Source organism: Rhipicephalus microplus, chromosome 3, assembly GCF_043290135.1.
Source record: "Rhipicephalus microplus isolate Deutch F79 chromosome 3, USDA_Rmic, whole genome shotgun sequence".
In the NCBI taxonomy this organism is placed as follows: domain Eukaryota; kingdom Metazoa; phylum Arthropoda; class Arachnida; order Ixodida; family Ixodidae; genus Rhipicephalus; species Rhipicephalus microplus.
In genome coordinates this window covers 140,595,716-140,617,006 of record NC_134702.1, presented here as the reverse complement: position 1 = coordinate 140,617,006, position 21,291 = coordinate 140,595,716, and the positions used below count along the sequence as shown (strand labels likewise).

General features: G+C 45.0%; 1 protein-coding gene across 1 annotated transcript; it reads right to left on the bottom strand.

Annotated features, from left to right (window-relative positions):
- Positions 1-3,278: 3,278 nt before the first annotated feature.
- LOC142802977 (uncharacterized) lies at positions 3,279-10,588 on the bottom strand. The gene is made up of 3 exons (XM_075888067.1): positions 9,732-10,588; positions 9,025-9,160; positions 3,279-3,284 (listed from the first exon to the last, which is right to left on the bottom strand). Exons 1-3 carry the CDS (start codon positions 10,586-10,588, stop codon positions 3,279-3,281), a joined length of 999 nt encoding a protein of 332 aa, XP_075744182.1.
- Positions 10,589-21,291: the final 10,703 nt, after the last annotated feature.

Genomic DNA, 21,291 nt, shown 5'->3' with positions numbered 1-21,291 from the left:
TGTGCTAGACTTCTAATTTTTTTCTCAGAATGGGCTTTTTGGAATTCCATGTGTTTTGTTACTATGCCAGCGCGAAAATAAAGAGAACACAGTATGCATGTGCAATGTTGTGCATGTTCGTTGTGCATAACGTAGATCGAGCAAAGAAAACGAGATAAGACAATAAGGTGCCCCCTATCTTGTCGTCACTCAATTTTCATTCTTTTACTCTGTTGTGCCACCAATATTTAGTGAACAACGACAAAAAAGACACACAACTGCGCACACTTAGCGTTACGCTTCATTCAAATACTTTATTATGGAAGCACGAATCGTATTTGCACACTTTTGTACTCAGCTGCAACTAGCACATTGAAGAGCATATTTGGCAGCACACCAGCGATATGGAAACCCTAATCGCGCGTTCTAATAATTATCAGAGAGAAAATTACAATCCGTGGTCCCAAACATCAGCTCAGGGGCGGATATTGCCACCTATTTTTCTAGAAAGCGCGACAGATGAATCGCTGAGACATGCACTACAAACTAGATACGTCGCTCACCAACTAGGTACGTTCATTCAATTTCTACAGTCGAGCGTGGTACGTCAAATTCTTTTCACCCTATATATATATATATATATGGTGACATTTCCGAAGCCTAGACTGACTTATGCTTTTTTGTTTTTGTTTTTTCAATGGCTAAAACCATCAGGTGTGTCTTGCTAACTTTGTTCCTATCTAAGGGTGCCTACTTCCAGTACAATTGCGAGATACTGCGTCGAAATGGATCACCAGTTTATGAAGTACTGACCGCGTGCCTGCGAGGCGATGCGTGTGGCTGCTATTTGTCTAAATGACATGCCTTTCGTAAAAATATTTTTCCAGTTTTGACGTTTATGAGCCTCTGAGCTCGGAGCTTATGAACCTCTGATAACCGCTGTGGCTCCATCGCAGTAAACCTCTTTTGTTTTAGCGAAATTTTATATCATTAGCGCGCATCGCAGAGCAACTAATATCATACTTAACGAAAAAAAATAGTATAACAATGAAGCCACCGCCGGAGAGTTCTTTTTTTGTTTTTTTTTTTACTGCCAGGTAACTTGTTAGGCAAAAGTGAATTTCTCGATTAGAGCAAAGCATTCCATTCACTACGTTAGTGATTTATTTCACATAACGTCTTCCTTCAGCAAAACATTGGGTATTCCTCAAGAAAGAGTTTGCTGATTAGCAATCTCTTTAGCCATCTCTAGAAAAAAAATAGTGTGATCAACAACTCTTCCTCGTTCCGTTATATGCGCTCAAAGTCCAGGAATAATGACTTTTGCGAGTTAACTTTTCTCTTTTTTAGCTAAATTCATTTTTACTTATGGCGGGTGACTTATTATTGCCGCGAAACAACCGTTATATTTTATTAACTAAGATGCGAAGGGTGCGTCTAGAGTGAATGTAATTGAAAGTTAGAACGCGGAGGAAGAAATACGGAATATCTACGCTCAGAAAAAAAAAGCTCGTAAAAAGAGTGTATTCTTTCAGAAGAATAAATGATTTCGCTAACTTGCTTACGCTTTCTTGAAAACTCAGCTTTTGTTGGTTTTTGTCAAGAATGATATTTAACTGTGGCAATGCCGCATGTACATCGTCACCTGGAAGTACTGGCCCCACAGTGACAATGCAAAGAATAGCGTGTGAGGTATATCACGTTCATTGTGGCGGGACACAAGCAAACCCTTTCACACGCACTATTTTTGCAGCGTAATTGTTTTTATCTGGGCTCATCCTAGAAATTATGTGTTAGTTTAAAGCAATGGGACAGGACACAAACGTTGATTAGTGCTTTCAAAAACATTTCCATTCATTCACCGTCTTCGAGAAATAAGCAGTTGAAAATAAGTGCAATTCTCGTGTTTTAGACGTTTTTAGGGGCGAAGCTCCTTACGCTGTGGGTCGTATGTCCCGTGCCGTCGTAGTAGTCAGTTGCATTGCATCGCATGTCAATAAAGACGGTGTCACAGCACATGCGCGGAGTGAATGATGATGAGTGGGCCAAAGCGTCCGTCGGTCCGTCTGTGCTTCCGTGCTTCTGCCCATATATGCGCTTTGCCCCACTCACCATCATTCACCTAGTGGACATGCTGTGACTTATACATGCGGTCGCATAGTTTGGCCTGAAGTATACCGCAATTACTGCTCTTTGAGGTTATGATAGACGCTCTGTGTAAATGTGTTAGCTAACATATACACTTTATTAGGATGTCCTTGCGGTCTAGTTGACTTATGTTAAAGTGAGGCTTTAAAAAAATGGCTGCATATCCACGGAGTGAATGATGGAGAGTGGGGCGAAGCATCCGTCCATTCATTCGTTTTTGCTTCCGTCCGTCCGTGCGTGCGTCTGTGTGGCCGCCCATGCGTCCATCCGCCCGTCCGAGCGTGCGTCTGTTCGTACGTCCGCACGTCCATCCGTCCGTGCAGCCATCCGTGCATCCATCCAAGCATCTGTCTGTGTGTCCGTTCGTCCACCTATTCAACACTCCAAGTACCACCATCTCGCATCTTTTCATCATATATTCCGCATATGCACCACCATTCAGCGGACATTCCAAGGACTAAACGAGAGGGGGCACGCGCACACTTTCTTACGGCTTGCGCTTCGTCTCTACTTCCCGCCTTTAACCACCTCGAATTCATGGTATATACTAGTTCACTGTATTCATGGCACTGCGGCTCAACGCTCGCTAAACCTTTCTAAAACCTAGGAGGTTACGCTTAGCGAGTATAACGTAGCAACCTTTTCCTGTCAGATAGTGCTCAATGTACATGCCAATGGCGGCTAATGGGGAATGAGAGACAGGAGAATGCGGCTTTTGGGTAACGCGCACGCTGCGAATTTTTATTGTTCTACAACGCACAGAAGAAATCTCCCACCGGCACCACCTTGGAGGTCAAAATGTGAGACTGGTTACACACTACGACTACTACTACTACTACGAGCGACGAACGGTTGCCGCTTTAAGGATCTTCGCCCGTAAAACGAGGTCAAATGGAATGAACGAGCAAGGCACCACATGTGCAGACGCACACGTACTCGCATTGCTTCCAATTCCAATAGTCTTTTTTGGGATACCTCAACGTAAATATTTTCGTCTATCTGTATTTGTAGCTTATCAGTATGTCACACGATATAACCACATACAAGTTTGAGCACTTGCTGAGCACTCAGCCACCTTGAACTAATTGGTACCGAACCTGGCAACAGGTGCAGCATCAGGCTCTGGCAGCCCATGTAATAACCATGACGGTTCATATCTGTGGACATTTTCGATCAAAAAGCAAATATTACGCATATCGGAGGTTCAACACCATTATAGTAGTATTAGGTGATTCCTTTAGTAGAAAATGCGTAGATACGTAATTCTAAGTACCCTAAGCTTTGCTACGCTGCACTGAAAATGCGGCGCGATGCACTGAAAAGCCCTCTGCCAGCGATATGCACGGCCACATGGAAGTACAAAAATGGTACGAAAACAGCATCATGGGTGGCCACGGATAAGAGCAGGACTATTGTAGTACGCCCGGCAAAAGACAATCGTCTTTCGATTAATCCCTACTGAAACGTTCCGTATGAAATCTTACGGAAAATATATGGACTCCGTAACATTTCCTTATGCTACATACGGAAAAAATATGGAGTTTTATGGAAATATACGGAAGTTGTACGGCATTTACGGAAAGCTTCTTATGGAGTATAAGGAAGGATAAGGAAATTGTATGGCGTATACGGAATGCTTTTTATGGAGTATACGGAAAGATAAGGAAAATGTATGGCATATATGGAACGCTTTTTATGGAGTATATGGAAGGATAAGGAAAGATAAGGAAACTTATGGAGCATACGGAGAGTTCATGATGGAAGATATGGAAGGATAAGGAAAGTGTATGGAGTGTACAGAAGCTTTCATAAGGAAAATGCAGAATGTAAGGTCTTACGGAAATATACAGATTTTGTAAGGTGCTTACGAAAATGTGCAATAGTGTAAGAAAGGCATGTGGATTGTTGCAAAAATGTGGAAACTCTACAGTTGTCACATTTTAAGCAGGAAATCCGAGCTCTATAAAGTTATAAATGAATGCACAGTGACATATATAGTACAAAAGAATAACGCAGGCTAGTCTGTGTTGTCAGTCCCCGCTGTTCGCCCTTTTCCAGAATGAATACAACTTCTGCAGATGACCAGGTGCTAAAGTCTGTCACACGGAAAATGTGTCATTCACAAGGAATGACAATAACTCATTTTACTTGCATGCTGTCACACGAAAACAAATCAAGCAAAAAAAGCATAACTTCAAGGGCTCGTTTTTTGGTAGAAACAATAATAATGAGAACTAAATTCAATGTGAATGAACTTGTCAATATTAATGAAACTGTTCTCATTAACATTGGCAAAGAGAAATGTTATTTTAAAATATCGACCATGAGCTTAGCTCTCCTGAGCACCGACAAAAGAAATGAAAATCTATGAAAACTAATTGCATGTAGCCTAAAAATAATATTTTATTGATAGTATGTGCTCCTACATTATAAATACAGCTATACACAACTTGCCACAGCTTCACGACAGAAACGAGGTAGGGGCAGAGGGAGTGGTCAGAAAAATAATTAAGTATGAGAGCACAACTGATATGTACAAACACATAATGGTGCTTATCACTGATGCACGGATGGTCGTGTATAGAGCTGGGTTGTTTTGAGATTTTCAAAAGCATTGTTTCAGACCACCATGCAGATTACGCTTCAATTGTAGTGCTACATAAGACACAACTTATGGGCCAGCTTTAATGAATAAGAAGATTATAGGTTAAACAAATGCTTTAAAATATATCATATCATAGCTGCATGGACGCATACAAGCTATGTAAAGCGCAATAAAGTGAGGACGCATGAGCTTCTCTTGATGCTTCAGTTCTACATAGATGCTTCAACTGTGCTGCAAAGAAATTTAACCAATGTCTGTGTGTGCAACATTGTCCATTTTAAACTATCTATATGTATAAATAAAATTCCTACTGCGAGTTAAGCTACGTAGCACTCCCTAACTCTTCCTTTTATTAAGGGCAGTTTTTCAAACAATCAACATTATTCATTTTCTGTCTGATGACTTCGTGCCCGCAATTCTTGGTTTGGCTCGATCACAATTGTGCAGCCCTTATTTTGGAGGAATCAAAAAACACCAACCAAAATATATTTTCGAACTGCTTCTCGATGATATTGCCTTCCCTCAACTACCACAGCTTGAGATGAGTCATATAGCAAGTCTCGCGCATACCTAGGGCCTACCCTTGAAGAAACTGGTCCGGCTGTGAAATGCTCAGTTTTTTCTCAAATAAATTTTTTGGTTTGAGTTTTCTCACTTCTCGAGTCCCTTCACAATCAAGCAGACCCATTGTTCCCCTTAGTCCTTAATTTTGTTATATTATAAAATAAATAAAAAAATTAATAATGAAAATAAAAATACTAATAACTCTTGCGCAAAAAACACAGTCCCACATACGTACCTGAACGCAATATTGCTTTTATTTTGTTTTAGAACCTAAGGCATCAGAAAAAATAGCAGTACAATAAAAACGTTGAAAAAAAACAAAAAGAAATTTAAACTTGACGGGACTCGAACCTGCGCCACTTAGTTGTGCTCGCGTACGTGAACTGAGTGCATCAGCTTGCTAAGCTATTCGCTTTTTTTTCTTTCTTTATTGCCTGTTTACATACAACATTCACAAACATATATACATCAAACAAAGTAGAAACATGAAACAAAAAAGAGGTAAAAAGCATCATATTTGACAGGCTTTTTTAAAATTCCTTCATCTGTAGAAGGCTTTCTACTTGATGAAGCCATTCGGGCACCTCTTGTTGAACCTTTTGTGCTTCCACGAACGAACAGACAGATTGAAAGAAATATTGCCTGACCGGACGTGCATTAATATCAGCATGGCGCACCGCCATTCTAGATTGCCATATACCGTGCAGGCCCAGTAACATAACTAGGTCGAAAGGTATTCCTTCTTCATTTGATACTGGTAGAAATCTGATGCCATAGGCATCGAGAGGCAGATCCTTTTTCAAAGTCCTTTGGAGAACATCCCAGAAAAAGACTGCATCCCAGCAGTCCAGGAAAACATGTTCAATTGTTTCCGGCTTTTTGCAGAGAAGGCAATCAACACCCCAAGGAACGAATAAGCCTTTTTCTTGCATCCATGTTTTCACGGGCAAGGTCCCAGTGTGCAACTTAAAGAAAAAGGATTTCGCTCCAGGTGTTACCTCCATTTTTTTAACACGGCTTAAGACATTTTGGCCTGGGCCTACACGGTATAATGCTCTATATAGGGGAACAGGAAGAACTGTTTCTACTAAATCTTTGTATACCTTTTTACGCGAAACCGTACTGAGGTATTCCAATGAAAAACGCGTTTTTAGAAAGAGACATGAATCAACAACTTCTTTTAAGAAACCTCTAATACTTGCCTTCATGTGAACAGATGCTACCACAAATTCTGGCAACCGTCTTCCAAGCCTAAGCTGTATAACAGTACGTATGAATGGGTCTCGATTATTTCGGAAAAACATAAACCGATTAACTAACTGACGAAGGTACAAATGACACAGACCAAGTCCTCCAGAGCGAACCCGTCTGAATAAGTTAGTTCTACTTGTTCGCTCCCAAGAAGAACCCCACAAGAAAACAGCAAATATTCGATGAAGCTTCTGTAGATTCACACGTGAACAATGCATTACCTGAAGGACATACCAGAGCTTACTGACTAAAAATACGTTACAAAATGTCGCTCTGGCGAAAATTGATAGCTGGAAACCATTGAGTTGTTCAGCTTTTTGTCGTAGCTCCGCAGCCTGACGCCGCCAGTACGGTTCACTGTCGCAATAATATTCTAATGGCACACCTAAATATCGTACCGGAGTAGTAGTCCATGAAATACCAGCCACAAATTGTGGAGTCACAGGCCATTCACCGTGCCAGTAACCCAGGCACTCGCTCCAGTTTACCAAACTACCACTTGCATTACAATAAAGGTTCACAATTTTTATAGTTTCAGCGATACTATCATAATCTTTACAAAACACAGCTATATCATCTGCGTATGCCAGTACCCGTACTTCAGCTTCTTGTAGTTTGTACCCCACTATGTTATTGCTTTTCATGACTTTTTGGCAAAATGACTCTATAAAAATTGAAAATAGGAGGGAAGACAAAGGGCAGCCTTGTCGTACAGAACGTCTGACATTAATTCGTTTCCCAAGAACTTTATTGATGATTAGCCGAGTTTTACATCCAGTATATGCCATTCGAACTGTATCTCGAATTACTTTGCCAACATTGACATAGTCTAACAAAAGAAAAAGAATTTCGTGCGGTACTCGATCAAATGCTTTTTCTAAATCTATCTGGATCATCGCGATGTGATCATTTGTGGCATCGCAGCACTCCAATACACTTCGTGCCTTGTGAATGTTTGTGAATATAGTGCGCCTTTTGATCCCACATGTCTGGTGGTCGCCTACTATGTTATTAATCACTGTCTGCAGTCTCCTTGCTAGCACTTTCATCAAAATCTTGTAGTCGATATTTGAGAGACTGATTGGCCTGTACGATTTCACTTCACGTAATTTAACTGCGTCCTCAGTTTTTGGAATTAGAATAGTATGAGATAGCAGAAAAGAAGGTGGCAAAGTCTTTATGTCTAAGGCTTCGTTAAAAACCGCTGCCAGGATCGGTGCTAGTTCGTGTTTGAATTCCTTTTAAAATGCGGCTGTTAAGCCATCAGGTCCTGGGGACTTTCCCAAATGGAGGGCAATGATTGCTTTTGTCACTTCTGGTTCAGAAATAGGACATTCTAGGCTGTCTTTCCTGCAGTCCTCAACCTTTGGCATTAATTTTAAAAATTCATTCTTGAATTCATCTACATTTACTTTACATTTATCAAATAAAGTGGTGTAGTACTCGTTGAAAGCATCCTCTATATACCTTTGTTCACTTGTAACGTTACCCATGTATTCAATCTGATGTATAACATTCCGCTGAGCATTTCGTTTTTTGAGACCAAGCATTCTTTTGGTCGGTTTCTCTCCTACGGTCATTTTCTCTGCCCTTGCCCTTATTTGTGCGCCACGATACTTCCCCTCATCAATTTGTTCCAATTTGGACTTTACTGACCTTATATCATTTGTGAATAAGCCTGGCGTTTTGCTGTCCTCTGCTAGCAGTTCTTTGAGATTTAAACGAAGGGTTCTTTCTTCTTCACTCTTTCCGTGTTTTATTACACATGAGCGTTCTATAGCTATCAACTTTATATTCTGTTTAAATTGTTCCCACTTCACTCCGTATTTTTGGTCTCCACTATCTATGTTTACCAACGCCTCTCGAACACTGTCCATAAATTTTTCATCTTCCAAGAGATTAGAATTCAGCTTCCACGTGTCCCAGTTAAATACTGGTCTACGTCTATTCCTTTTACCTATAACAAATGATACTAAGCAATGATCACTAAATGAAATAGGGAGGACATTGTACTCACTGATAATCGGAATTAAATCCAGTGATACCTAGGCCCTATCTAGGCGCGCATGACTGGAGCCTTGGAAATGCGTATACACTGTTGGTCCTTTACCAATACACTCTGCAACATCCTCAAGGTCTAAGTCAGAAATTAGATTCGTTAACGCGACTGTGCTTGAATCATTGAAATTGGATGTACTTGTTTTATCATCGGCACTGATCACACAATTAAAATTTCCCATAAGGATGACTATGCGATCGCATTGACAATAAGTACGAATTTCGTCGAATGTTACACACCGTTCATCAACTTTAAGAGGTGCATATAAACAAATCACTCGCCAATTAAGAGAAAAGAAGGTCAAATCACATACAACAAACCTTCCAGATGAGTCAGACGTGACGTTTTGAACACTGGCACCTAAACATTTCCGCACAAAGATCACACTCCCTGCCGACCTACCAACTGCATGACTGACGCTGGCGGTGTAGCGTCCGGTGAAACGTTGCAGTAGGCTCTCGGTGGCGTCCACGCTCTCCACTTTGGTTTCCTGAACTGCAATAATGTCCAGGTCTTGGTCCATGGCTAGTCTGTAGAGCTGAGTCTGTTTCTTCCTGGAAGCCAGTCCTCGTACATTGAGCGTCGCTGCTTTCGCGAACCCGCTCAGCGACGTGATCGGTGAGCGGGTCCGAGCTGAGAGCCCGGCACGTTCACTTATTGGGCTCTCGTCGTCCAGGGCGGATCCATGTTGTTCACCTTTAGTTTGAGCGGCCATCGTCGCGTTTCAGCGACGACGACCGTTGTCGGGCAGCGTTTCGTTTCTTGCCTCCACTGACCACCTTCCACTGCACTTCCGACTTTACTTGCGTTTCGTCTACTTGAGCACCGTCGTCTGAATCGCGACGGCGTTTTGCAGACGCCGATTTTTATTCCATGTTTAAGGTATTCAGATCACTAGGCAAATCCTCATTTTCGTGTGTTTTGTTCGCCAAAGAGTGCCGTGAAGCCGAGTTTAGAGGAGTCGAAGCAGCGTTGGCCTGGGACGCCGGCGTTTCAGGGCGCGTTGCTTGCAACTGCGACGCGGCGTGCATCGCAGGCGCAGGACGCGTCTCTTCGCTAGTCGTTGGGGCCGCTTGACTTCCCATCTTCCGTTCGGCGTTCGTGTCCGGGGCTGAAGAAACTTGCTTGCTTTTCCCCAGCACCGGCGTGTCATCCGATGTCGTCTGCTTCTGTGGTGTCGCAGGCAAAGACGCTTGTTCAGATTCCTCCTCATCCATGAGAAGTTCACTCTGTTTAGTCTCTGGTCGTCGCCCTGCAGCTCGTGCGTATGAACGGTTACACTCATCCTGCTCATGACCGAAAGAGTGGCATTCGCTGCACCTTGGGACCTTACAATCGCGTCGCATATGCCCTGTGCTTCGGCACCGCAAGCACAAAGGCGGTCTTCCCGGCACCACGACCAGTGCCGTACTGCTGCCAATACGCACCTGATGGGGCAGTTGATCCACAGAAACGCCATCTCGTAGTTGCATGCGTACTACTCGAGTGGTCGATTCAACTCCTTCAAAATCCTCGACTCTCCATCGGTCATCGGTCACCTCCTTGACGTCGCCGTATTCATAGAAGGCACGTCGAATAGCGTCTTTTGTAACATCGAACGCTAGCCAGTGCAATTTCATTTTAACTTCTTGCCGCGTCGGGTCAATGACGAGACATACCCGGTCTTTAACTCTGATAACGCCTGCGTCTGTCAGCGCTTTCTTTGCTTCCACGGTCTTCATGTTCAATAGCCACACGTGCGACATCTGATATGCTCCGATGCCACTTACTTGCTGTATGACGCCTAAATCTTTGAGAGGTTTCCTGAAGTCGTCGATGCGGTACGGTCGGCCGCTGACGTCGCAGTGTAGAGCTACTGCTCGACGCATCGCTTCACCTGATGGCAACGAAGGCAGAATAATCCTGTAGTCCTTTGGAACGAGAGGAGACGCTGTACCGCGGCCGGCGTCGGCCGCTGTCGCTGCTCGGGATGAGCTTTCCATCCTGCGTCTGCACCAACCGGCGTCCAGAAGCAGAAATGCTAAGCTATTCGCGCTGAAGAAGCCAGGAGTTTGAGTTATGTATATAAATTTGCTTTTTACACGCTATGTGTTGGCATTTTTATGTACGATATGCGATCGTATCTATTGTTGTGTGCATATGTTTTGGGATTGTATATACGTCACATGCTTTTCGCATGTCTTTCAACTATAGATTGCTGCCCCGCCGCGGATGAAAACAAGTATTTTTACACCCACACACAAGCTTGAGCAGTTGAAGGTTGTTTCCCGGGGCTCTCTTGCGACTGAGTCGGCCACCACAGGGAATTAGAGTGATACGCCATCAATCCCTGCATCTAGCTGTATTCCACTTAGTAGCTCTATCGCTTGATGACAAATCGAGAGCGGGGCGCGACGCTATTGCGCACGACCATGCCTCGCGTAGCGGCGACATCAGCTGATTGTGCCGGCCGGCTTGCTTCGATTTGCTTCAGAGCAAAGAAATGTCATACCTTGAAAGATTGCGTACTGCACTATGTCAAAATGTTACTGCTTTGTAGCCATCCTATGATTCATTGAGAATTGATAACTCTGATATCACTACTGTAGAGCTTTGCGTCGGCGACACGCACCGAACGTGAAACCGCACTACGTCTGTCGTAGAAGCAGTAGGAGGCTGTCGTCTGCTAGAACAAAAACAAAACAAAGACCTGCGAAAATATTCATAACTTGTAACTTGTTTTTTGAATAACCGTTTATCACTTTTAAAGTTATTTTGCTAGATAACATACATTTTTTTTTTCAGTTTATAGCAGCGACAGTTGTTTTTTTTTATTTTTCTCACACAGATATCCAAGTCAAATTCATTCACAGCTAAAGCCACATGTTGTTTGTCTTCTTTGTTTCTGTGGGCATGCCGTTTCGGTGCGTGTCTCATGTGTTCGCGCTGCTACACACGAGAGCACGAAATGTTAAATTTACGCAAGGAAGCGCCGTTCCTCGTTCGTGTGATGTGCTAAGATTGCGCCCTATTCCCGCGGTTGTCCGAGTGCGGATCAAGTGCGAGTCGTCCAAGGAATCGGCGGGTTGGGCGGGCGCTCGAAGGACTCCGAGGTGACGGCTGACGCCTGTGGTCGCTTCCCTCAGGACAGTGTGAAAGAAACTAAAGGTAAGGGGGACACTTTTTTATGTAGACCAAGTATGCCACTCAGTGCAAGTGTGTGTTGCTGCACTTGAACGAGGCGTCGTGAAACGGCAACCTTATGCGCCTTTGCGAGTGCGGTTGCCGATTCGCTTTGACAACGCTAACGCCAGCAGAGCCATGGCGCATCGGCGCGGCCTTACTGGAGCTCATTCGAGACAACTGCGGCAACATGCATGTGTATGGTGATCGATTTTTTCATATGTGCAATGTAGTGAGGAAGATGCACACGGCGCTTGCTACGTTGTTGATTAAACGAAGCCTGCAGTGCCATTTGATGCAAAGCAGCATTTTGTTTACGTTCGCGGGCGATACAATTTGTAACTTGGCTCGATTCACCTAGCCAACCGCCTAAGTGGGTTGATTAGCATACGTTCACGGTAGAGCGTTATTATGCCCCTAAACAGTGGCGTGTGCTTGTTGAAAGATATAATGTGTGTGCCTAGTGTAGAGAGAGAGAGAGAGAGGTGTTCGTGCAATCTGCATGTGTACCTGCAAGACGCCTCTGCTTGTAACTAATAATGTACCGGCCAGCACCTACATTGTACGCCTGACTTTGAAGAAAACTTGCATGCACAATGTGAGATTTTGTAATCTGCCAGAGTTGCTTTTTATAAAATAATACACTGCCAGCATGTTCAAAATATGTTTCGCTGCTGTGTGGCAGGGGTGCGGTTATCACGCTGTTGTGTAGTTGCTGATGCAAGCACTTATAGTTTTGATGCGTTAATATTTCTCATCTAACTCATCAGGTGTTTGGCTGTTTCAGCACAAACAAGGCAAAGAGAGAAGGAAGACGGGTAATGACAGGACCAGTGCCGACTTTTGTTTGCAAGAGAATACCTATGTTGGTGTATTTATTGTGACAGCCTTTCTGTGTTGCTTTTTGCCCAATTTATGCAACAACACAGTTGTCAGCAATATGAAAGAGAACACTGAAATTAGCTTTTAAAGATCATGGTGACTAAATGCCTAGTGACTCACAGCACAAAGTAACAACAAAAGACATCAGTATGATCAATGTGGATGAGTACAGTCTTGCATCTAAAAAATATATTGTGCAAAATGTTGCCTAAGTAAGAAACCTCTCTATGTTTGCAAATAGTGTGACGTCACTTCGAGCACTGTGCCAGCCATTCCCTCCCTCTGTGCAAGGGCTGGTTGGCAAGGAAGTAGTTTGTGACGTTCCTGATAGACCACTGAGATGTATGCGATTCTAAACCTGTAGCCTAATATATACGTAATCTTTTGTGCAGTTACATCGCTGCATCTGACACCTACAACTTATTTGCATATTTACATTGCTCCCTTAGGACCTAACACACAAACTTGTTGTTTGCATTGTCACTTCATGAATATCGAGCGGTAAAGGTACTGAGTATATGTGAAACAAGAATCTCTGCTTATTACATGAAGAAATATGAGGCCTTCGATAAAACGAGTTATACCTTTATTGAGCTTGCGTACTGGTTGGGGCGATTCATACATGCAGCTTCAGCAAATGGCATCTTCCAGCCCGGTGACCTTGCAATTTTTTTCTGCACACAGCGCAAACACCGAGATGTACCCACTCGCAGATTGTCACGTCCAGTGCATATTTACCTTGACTAAAATGTCGAATCAAGTGTTTTCATCGACCGGTCCCTGCCATGAGTGCTAGTCTTCGCAAACAAGACACATTGTTATTGACACTGCACACACCACACTCAGTATTCTCAGTTGAACCGATATTCTCAATACCTTTCAATGCATACTACATGCCGCAATCAACAGTGCACATTTTTGAAGACTATGCCGCTGTTGCTCGCACAGGCCACCACGTGTGTTCACTTCTTCAAGATAAACAGACAGCGTGGCAAATATTTTACCACACAGTTTACCACACAGCTTGACGTTTGCTGACACATACTACAGCTAATGTCGACATTGTAACGTGAAGTGTAAGCTTTGAAAAATTAAAACTTGCCCCAAACACCGCACGACTGTTTTTCCAGCCACACCTTTTACTTGTGCCAGTGACATCATGCTGTGACGTACCTCGGTAGGGGCCTATCGCTGCATACTGTTATGCCAGCGAGTCCTCGTCAAACGTCCGTGCCTCTGAAAAAGGCAATCTGGGTCAAGGCCAGCCCGCAGTCCGCCTGACGCGAACAACTCAACGGCGTGAACGCGCGCGGCGCCTCTCTGGCCCACGTGCATTGAGTCAGCAGCGCACGTGACAGCGAGCCGGCGTCCTCGTGTCTGGTGGTCTGACGCATGGCGCGGCGACCCCATTAGAGGAATCTGCCCTGACGACCAGCGGCGCTTCTGATTGGACATTTTGGTTGGACCCGGTGCAAATAAAAGAAGCCCTGCGGCGTGTCGCGATCGGCGGTCCTATGAGAGAGGGGTCCCCATGTCGGAGAGCCGACATGTGTGTGAGTCGGCGGTCTTAGACGAAAAGTTGACCTATGTGTTAGAGAGGAGAGCTCGGCTCTTCGAGTCTCTGTCGGCCCCAGTGCCGAAATTGTAACGCCTCTGTATATATGCTGTACATAAACCTTGTTTAACTCACCGTCGTCTCGTCCGCTCGTCTTATCAGCTCTGCGCAGAAGCAGTCGCGAGCTGAGAAACATACGCTACCAAACGGCTGGTGACCTTCCCGGCGGAGTTGAAAGCAGTGGCGCCTTCGGGACCGTGTTGGCGTCCCCGTCTTTCGCAACAGTGGTGGCTTCGGCGGGATCGGTCCGTCTTTCGCAACAGTGGTTGGCAGCTGCGGGATCGGCCGGCGTCAGCGACATCGATGCGGTGAGTGCCTGATGTTTTCCCCTCAGTTCACCAGACTACTCTAGCTCAGGTTGTAGTAGTTTAGAGAAGGGCTGTGTGAAGCATTAGAGTGAGCTTTGATCGTTTCAAGCAAAGTCGAAGTGCTTTGAAACCAAAGTTAATGCGGAGGGGGTAAACACGGGAGAGTGAAAAATTGCTTGCGCGTCTTGCTAGTTGACTTATAGTGGGTACGGCAAGTAAATTGTTAACAGGGGCAAACAGCAAGAGGTTAGTGTGAACGATGGAGAACCTTAAAGTGTAGGAACTCATCGAAATTTGTGAGGAACTCGGCATTACTCTGGGCCGTGCGAAATGAAAGCAAGCGATCCTTGAGATCATGAAGGAGGAGGGAGTGTCGGCTGAGGAAGTCGATGAGGCCTGGGTAGATATTAAAGCACGCCGTGAGGAGGCTGAAAGGCGAGAAGGCGAAGCTCGCGAACGTGAAGAAGCTGAAAGGCGCGAACGTCGCGAGGAGGCCGAGAGACAGGAGCGTCTCGAGTTGAAACGACTAGAATTGGCAATCCTACAGTGTTCGCAGGCGCCTAGCGTAGCTTCTCCAACAGTTCAGGTCAGCGGTTTTAGAATTCGGGACCAACTGCCACCGTTCGTAGTAGGCGAGGACATGGCGAAGTATCTCGTCAAGTTTGAACACGTCTGTGAGCGAAACGCTTTTTAGCGGCCTCTTTGGGCGCGGAACCTGCTAGCTCTTCTTCCCGGCGAAGTGTCCGACGTGATAACTTGCTTGTCGAGGGAAGCGTTTGAGAGCTATGACGAGGTTAAGGAAGTCCTTTTGAGACGTTATAAGTTGTCACCCGAGGCTTTCAGGCAAAGGTTCCGGTATGCTGAAAAGGGGAATGAGTCACACGTTGACTTCGCGTTTCGTCTTAAGGCCGATTTAATTGAATGGCTCAAGGGCGAAGGTGTGTATGACGACCGCGATAAAGTGGTGGAATGCGTTGCATTGGAGCAATTCTACCGCTGCATCGAGGAGGATGTCAAACTTTGGCTGCAGGACAGACTTGGGGAAGTACGGTTAAACAAGGCAGCAGAGTTAGCTGAGGAGTATTATACTCGCCGAAAGTTGCACAGCAGGGCAGTGCGCGTTGAAAAGGATGAGAGAAAAGAGGGCTTTTCAAAGAAACCTGATCAACGGAAACCCGCTCCGCACCGTAATTTCAAGAAGAACCCGTCTCTTACGAAGGACAGTGTGGGGGAAGGGCAAACAGAAGCAGAGAAATCGAGTGAGGTTTCTACCACACAGGCATTTGAATCGGAAAACAAACGGAAGCCACTAATCTGCTACAACTGCAAAAAGGAAGGACACATCGCGAGAAACTGTCAGGAAAAGTTTGCCTTCGCAACGATCCGAGAATCAGAAAAAAACATGCGGTTGTTGGAGCCGTATCTCCAAGAAATTAGGGTGAATGAGAAAACGTGCCGAGCACTTAGAGAGTCAGCGGCAACCATGGACGTTGTCCATCCTTCATTGGTGTCTCCGGATGACTTCACAGGAGAATGCGCGTGGATCAGGCAGGTCGCCGAGGAGCAGAGTGTTCGCTTACCAATCGCCACGGTTGTCATTAAAGGCCCGTTCGGTGAGCTTCGCACCGAAGCGGCTGTGTCTGCCGCGCTAAATGATCGTTTTCCTTATCTTTTCTCCAACAACTCAGAGCAGCTTCTCAAAGAGCAGGGCAAATCGTTCTTCCCCAACTTAGCGTGCATGGCTCTCACGCGATCGCAAGCGCGGAAGCTATCGCGGCAGCTTGATCTGGTTCCATGCGGTGAACTCTCAAGTGACCTTGTCGGCGGGTCGACGGAACCCCAGAAAAGAAAGTTTCCGCATGAGTCATGTGAGCAGTCACGCCAGCGGCCCGTCGCCGAACCGACCGGCGCGGTTTCCGTAGAAAGGGGAGACGACATGGCGCCATTGAGTCAGAGCGAGAGGGTTGCAACGCTCTCGCCTGTAGCGGAAAGTTGGAGCGAGCTGCCGAGAGTTGATCGAGAGACGCTCATTCGAGAGCAGCGTGAGGACCTCTCGATTGAAGCGCTAGTGGAAAGCCACAAAAACGCGGCACAAGTGCTGTCGAAGGAGCACTGCGAGAAATCGGTGAAGAAGCGTGCTTTTGAAGTTGATAATCAGGTAAGGCGGCTGCAGCCCTCCAAAAGGAACAAGCTTGAGGTTGATTGGGAAGGGCCCGCAAAAGTAGTATCGAAGCTTTCTGATACCAATTGTGAATTTAAATTAGGAAGGCGGCCGAACAAAGTTTATCACAGTAACTTGAAAGCAGTCGTAAATTTACTTTTAAGTGCTTCGGAGGAAGAGGAAGCAGAAATTTTTAGTTCTAGTGAGATAATCGAAAGGAAATCGGAAGTAATCTGGGAACAGTTGAACCTAGAGCCTAGCTTAAGTGAAGGAGGACCTGAGAAAGAGGACCTGAGAAAGATTGGTTCCGAGTTTGGAGACGTGTTTTAGGACCGCCCCGGAAACACGAGGGTGATCGAACACGATATCGAGCTAAGCGGTGAGGAGTCAATCCGTAGCAAGCCGTATCGTTGTTCCCCTGTGCAACGTCGAAAGTGTGAGCCGCTCTTGGTGCCGCATAGGTATCGTCGCCTAAAAGTGGCTGGTTACTGAAGTGGAGCATGTTGCTCCACAGCGCAACTTTGACGTTTGCTATCAAAAAAAAAATATAAAGGAAAGGTAAACGCTAATGCAGGTGCATTGAGCAGTGCGTTCCAGCTAGTAACTTCTCAACCTTTCGGTTTCTCGCTGGCGATTCGGGGCAAAATTTTGACCTCATCACGACCTGGGCTGAGCGCTCTCGTTCAGAGTGATCTCAAGGGACCGACTTTATGTGGTATTCTAATTCGTTGCGTTGTTGTAATTGTGAAAAATTCAAGTTCTTACTTTAGGAGTCTTGCGTCCCACATGTGCCTCTTGATGTAGAGGGAACAAAATTCCGATAGACACGTAGATAATTATATATGTTGTACTATACTTTGTCTGGTGTTCTGTCGGGTGACCGAGGGCACTTGCTTGTGTCGTGTGTTGTTTGTTGTCGATCCGTTCTTGGCAAGTTGCAGAACCATCGACAAGTGCTGAAACCGAAGATGGTCAGAAGAGACGAGTGAAGCTGGTCGACAAGTTGTGGCGACTAGCCAGTGGAGCTGGGATCCGTCGTCAAAAATGGGATGTGTTCCCGGAACAGTCTGGAGCTGTATTCTCCCCATGGCCCTGGAGGCGAACCTGGAGGGACCTGGCGAACGAGCGCACCTGACATCCGAGCCCCGTGGAAGCAGCTCGTCTTTCCGGTGCGTTGTCTGGCGACGGGGGTGCTGTTATGCCAGCGAGTCCTCGTCAAACGTCCGTGCCTCTGAAAAAGGCAATCTGGGTCAAGGCCAGCCCGCAGTCCGCCTGACGCGAACAACTCAACGGCGTGAACGCGCGCGGCGCCTCTCTGGCCCACGTGCATTGAGTCAGCAGCGCACGTGACAGCGAGCCGGCGTCCTCGTGTCTGGTGGTCTGACGCATGGCGCGGCGACCCCATTGGAGGAATCTGCCCTGACGACCAGCGGCGCTTCTGATTGGACATTTTGGTTGGACCCGGTGCAAATAAAAGAAGCCCTGCGGCGTGTCGCGATCGGCGGTCCTATGAGAGAGGAGTCCCCATGTCGGAGAGCCGACATGTGTGTGAGTCGGCGGTCTTAGACAAAAAGTTGACCTATGTGTTAGAGAGGAGAGCTCGGCTCTTCGAGTCTCTGTCGGCCCCAGTGCCGAAATTGTAACGCCTCTGTATATATGCTGTACATAAACCTTGTTTAACTCACCGTCGTCTCGTCCGCTCGTCTTATCAGCTCTGCGCAGAAGCAGTCGCGAGCTGAGAAACATACGCTACCAAACGGCTGGTGACCTTCCCGGCGGAGTTGAAAGCAGTGGCGCCTTCGGGACCGTGTTGGCGTCCCCGTCTTTCGCAACAGTGGTGGCTTCGGTGGGATCGGTCCGTCTTTCGCAACAATACTTTATGTGAATGAGGGTCCTGTTAGTGAAAGCAGGCATTGTTGATTTCGTAACTTGTTCATGCCCAACTGGACCTTCATTTGCACAAGTTGTCTGACTGATATTCAGGCGAACTTTTGTGTAATAAATTATACAGTTGGCAGTCTGTGCTTGCCCCATACTGTTGTTACTGGTGTTTCTTGTTGTTACTTTGCACTGCTCATTACTACTCACCTACACAAACTAGCCTATCTTGCCGCTGTTTTGGACAAGATGCAGCAGGCAAGTGCGATAGTGTTCATAACTCTAAATTCTCGAGCAAAATTTATCGTTTCATATTCAGTTAGTTGCATTCACATCAGTACATTATAAGAAATCATTGATTAAACATGAATCCGTGTTCCTCTACATAATGCTCACAACTTTTATATCAAATTGAATGGTGTTTATAAAAAACATGGGTTTTAGCTAAACTTCATGCTCTTTTCTCGAAGAGCTGACAAAACGCTATTGGATGCTTACTTGCCATGAATTGGACTGTGTTTGAAATACATTGCAATTCTTCACCGGACTGCCAGTACACTTCACATTGGGGAACATTTATTAACCATGGATTGATTAATTAAGAACGGAAAGAAAGAAGCGGCAGGCCGGGATACTTGATATTGGCATCCGTTTTGCTACCCAGCGCATTATCATGCAAACTTCCTATAGAGTAGTTATGCGTCTTGCATGTGTGTCTGTAAACCAAGAACTTTGGGTAGAACTATATTTTTCTTACAAATGGTTGCAGGACTGTGGAGGCTGTAAGGCTGCTTAGGAATGGTGGAATCCCTGGACATGTGTTCAACCTTGCTGCATCAGCTCCTTGGTGTTTTCACGGCATCTTTACAGATGTGTTGGGTGAGTGAAGCAAGCAGGTTTCAACACAAGGAAAAGTATAATATGGCAGCACCTCTTGTGCGTGCCTTACATCCCAAGTATATCAAATATTTATCTTGCCTTGTGGCCTGTAATTTTTAAAGAGACACTTCTTTTTGCTTTATATTTGAGTCTTGATGCTTCGACAGCAATGTATTTGTGTTTGACAGCAAGTGTTCTTGAACAAATAACTGATCTCAATAATGACAAAACACCCTTCATACTTGGTCCTTAGCATAAGCTAGCACTTATCTGTAGCAGATTCAATTATTCATTTTTTGCTGGGATGATAATGGGCAAGTAGCAAAGGCAAGTTCAGATTGGAGTGGTCGGTGACGTCTGTTTAGGCTCTGCCATATTGCTTTGCAACCAGAGTTACTTGTGGCCACATATACAATGAAGCCACATGACGTGCATTCTAAATGAGATTACCATATCACATTTTACTGCATCTTAGTATGTGCCAAACAAATGCAGATATCATTAGCTTGCCACTATAAAGGGATCCTAAACCAACACAAGGTTGAAATTTAGTCGTGGTGTTGCAGCTGTGTATGACTCTACAATGGATACATAGCCGTGATAATTTGTCTATATGTTGTCGCAATAGTAATGTTACACACATTGTACGATACAAAAGAGGTCCTCGCTTATTTCGCTTTTTTTCGCTATGCTTCTTTCTTGTCTCTTCTTGCCATGTGCTCCTCCTCACTGTACAAGGAGCAAGAGCAGTGGGCATACAAACACGTATTTAAAAAAAATGTTGTAAGGTGAGCACTGAGAAGCTGAACACTTCCAAAAGGCTCAAAGAGGTAAAGGTATTGTTTCTAGCTACTTTTTGGGCACCCATAGCTAGTTGTGCTGCTGCAGTTAAAAAATAAGTTAAATGTTAAAAAATTAATTGGAGATGGTTTGGCACCCATAATTGCAGTTACATACAGAACTAGGTTTCAATGCGTAAGCAAAATCTGTTTACTCTAAATCAATCGTAATGATATCTGAAATTCAGGAAATATTCACAGCAAAGCTCAGGAAAAGGCTAAGTGGTTGCCCCTTGAATGTGAAGGAGATACCCTTCTTCTAAAAGGTCAATAGACAGTCTAGTAGTCTCGATATTACATGCACTCAAAAATATTCTGGTGTGGTGCTTTTCATGCATGTTATAATGAGAGGGGTTTTTAATAGAACTGTTGTCACTTTGCCCTGCATTGCTGAAATTGTTCACATAGTTATAATACATGAATCACTTTATGCCTTTTGATTTTATGCAAATGGTTTGCTTACCCAGTCGGTTTAACTCGATTTGGATAAAATCATAAATGGCCCCGTCGCGGTGGTCTAGTGGCTAAGGTACTCGGCTGCTGACCCGCAGGTCGCGGGTTCGATTCCCGGCTGCGGCGGCTGCATTTCCGATGGAGGCGGAAATGTTGTAGGCCCGTGTACTCAGATTTGGGTGCACGTTAAAGAACCCCAGGTGGTCAAAATTCCCGGAGCCCTCCACTACGGCGTCTCTCATAATCAAATGGTGGTTTTGGGACGTTAAACCCCACAAATCAATCAATAAAATCATAAATGCTCTAAAATTTTTTTTACTATACAGCAGGTTTATTTTTAAAATACGCGACCATTGATGTGAACGCAGTTGGTGGCGTGCTTGATTAATCCTTCACTATCACCACTCTAAGTACACCTGCTACAGTGCATAGTGTGACAAAAGTAATGGTACTTAACATTACTGGCAGCATACACTTTTATGTCTCAAAATAGGTTAAAAAGCCTGGT

Coding starts and splice junctions, on each gene's coding strand:
- LOC142802977 (XM_075888067.1), bottom strand. CDS start 10,588: ATGGAAAGCTCATCCCGAGCAGCGACAGCGGCCGACGCCGGCCGCGGT. Junction 9,161..9,731: donor CCGGTGCTGGGGAAAAGCAA/GCAAGTTTCTTC, acceptor ACTGGCTTCCAG/GAAGAAACAGACTCAGCTCT.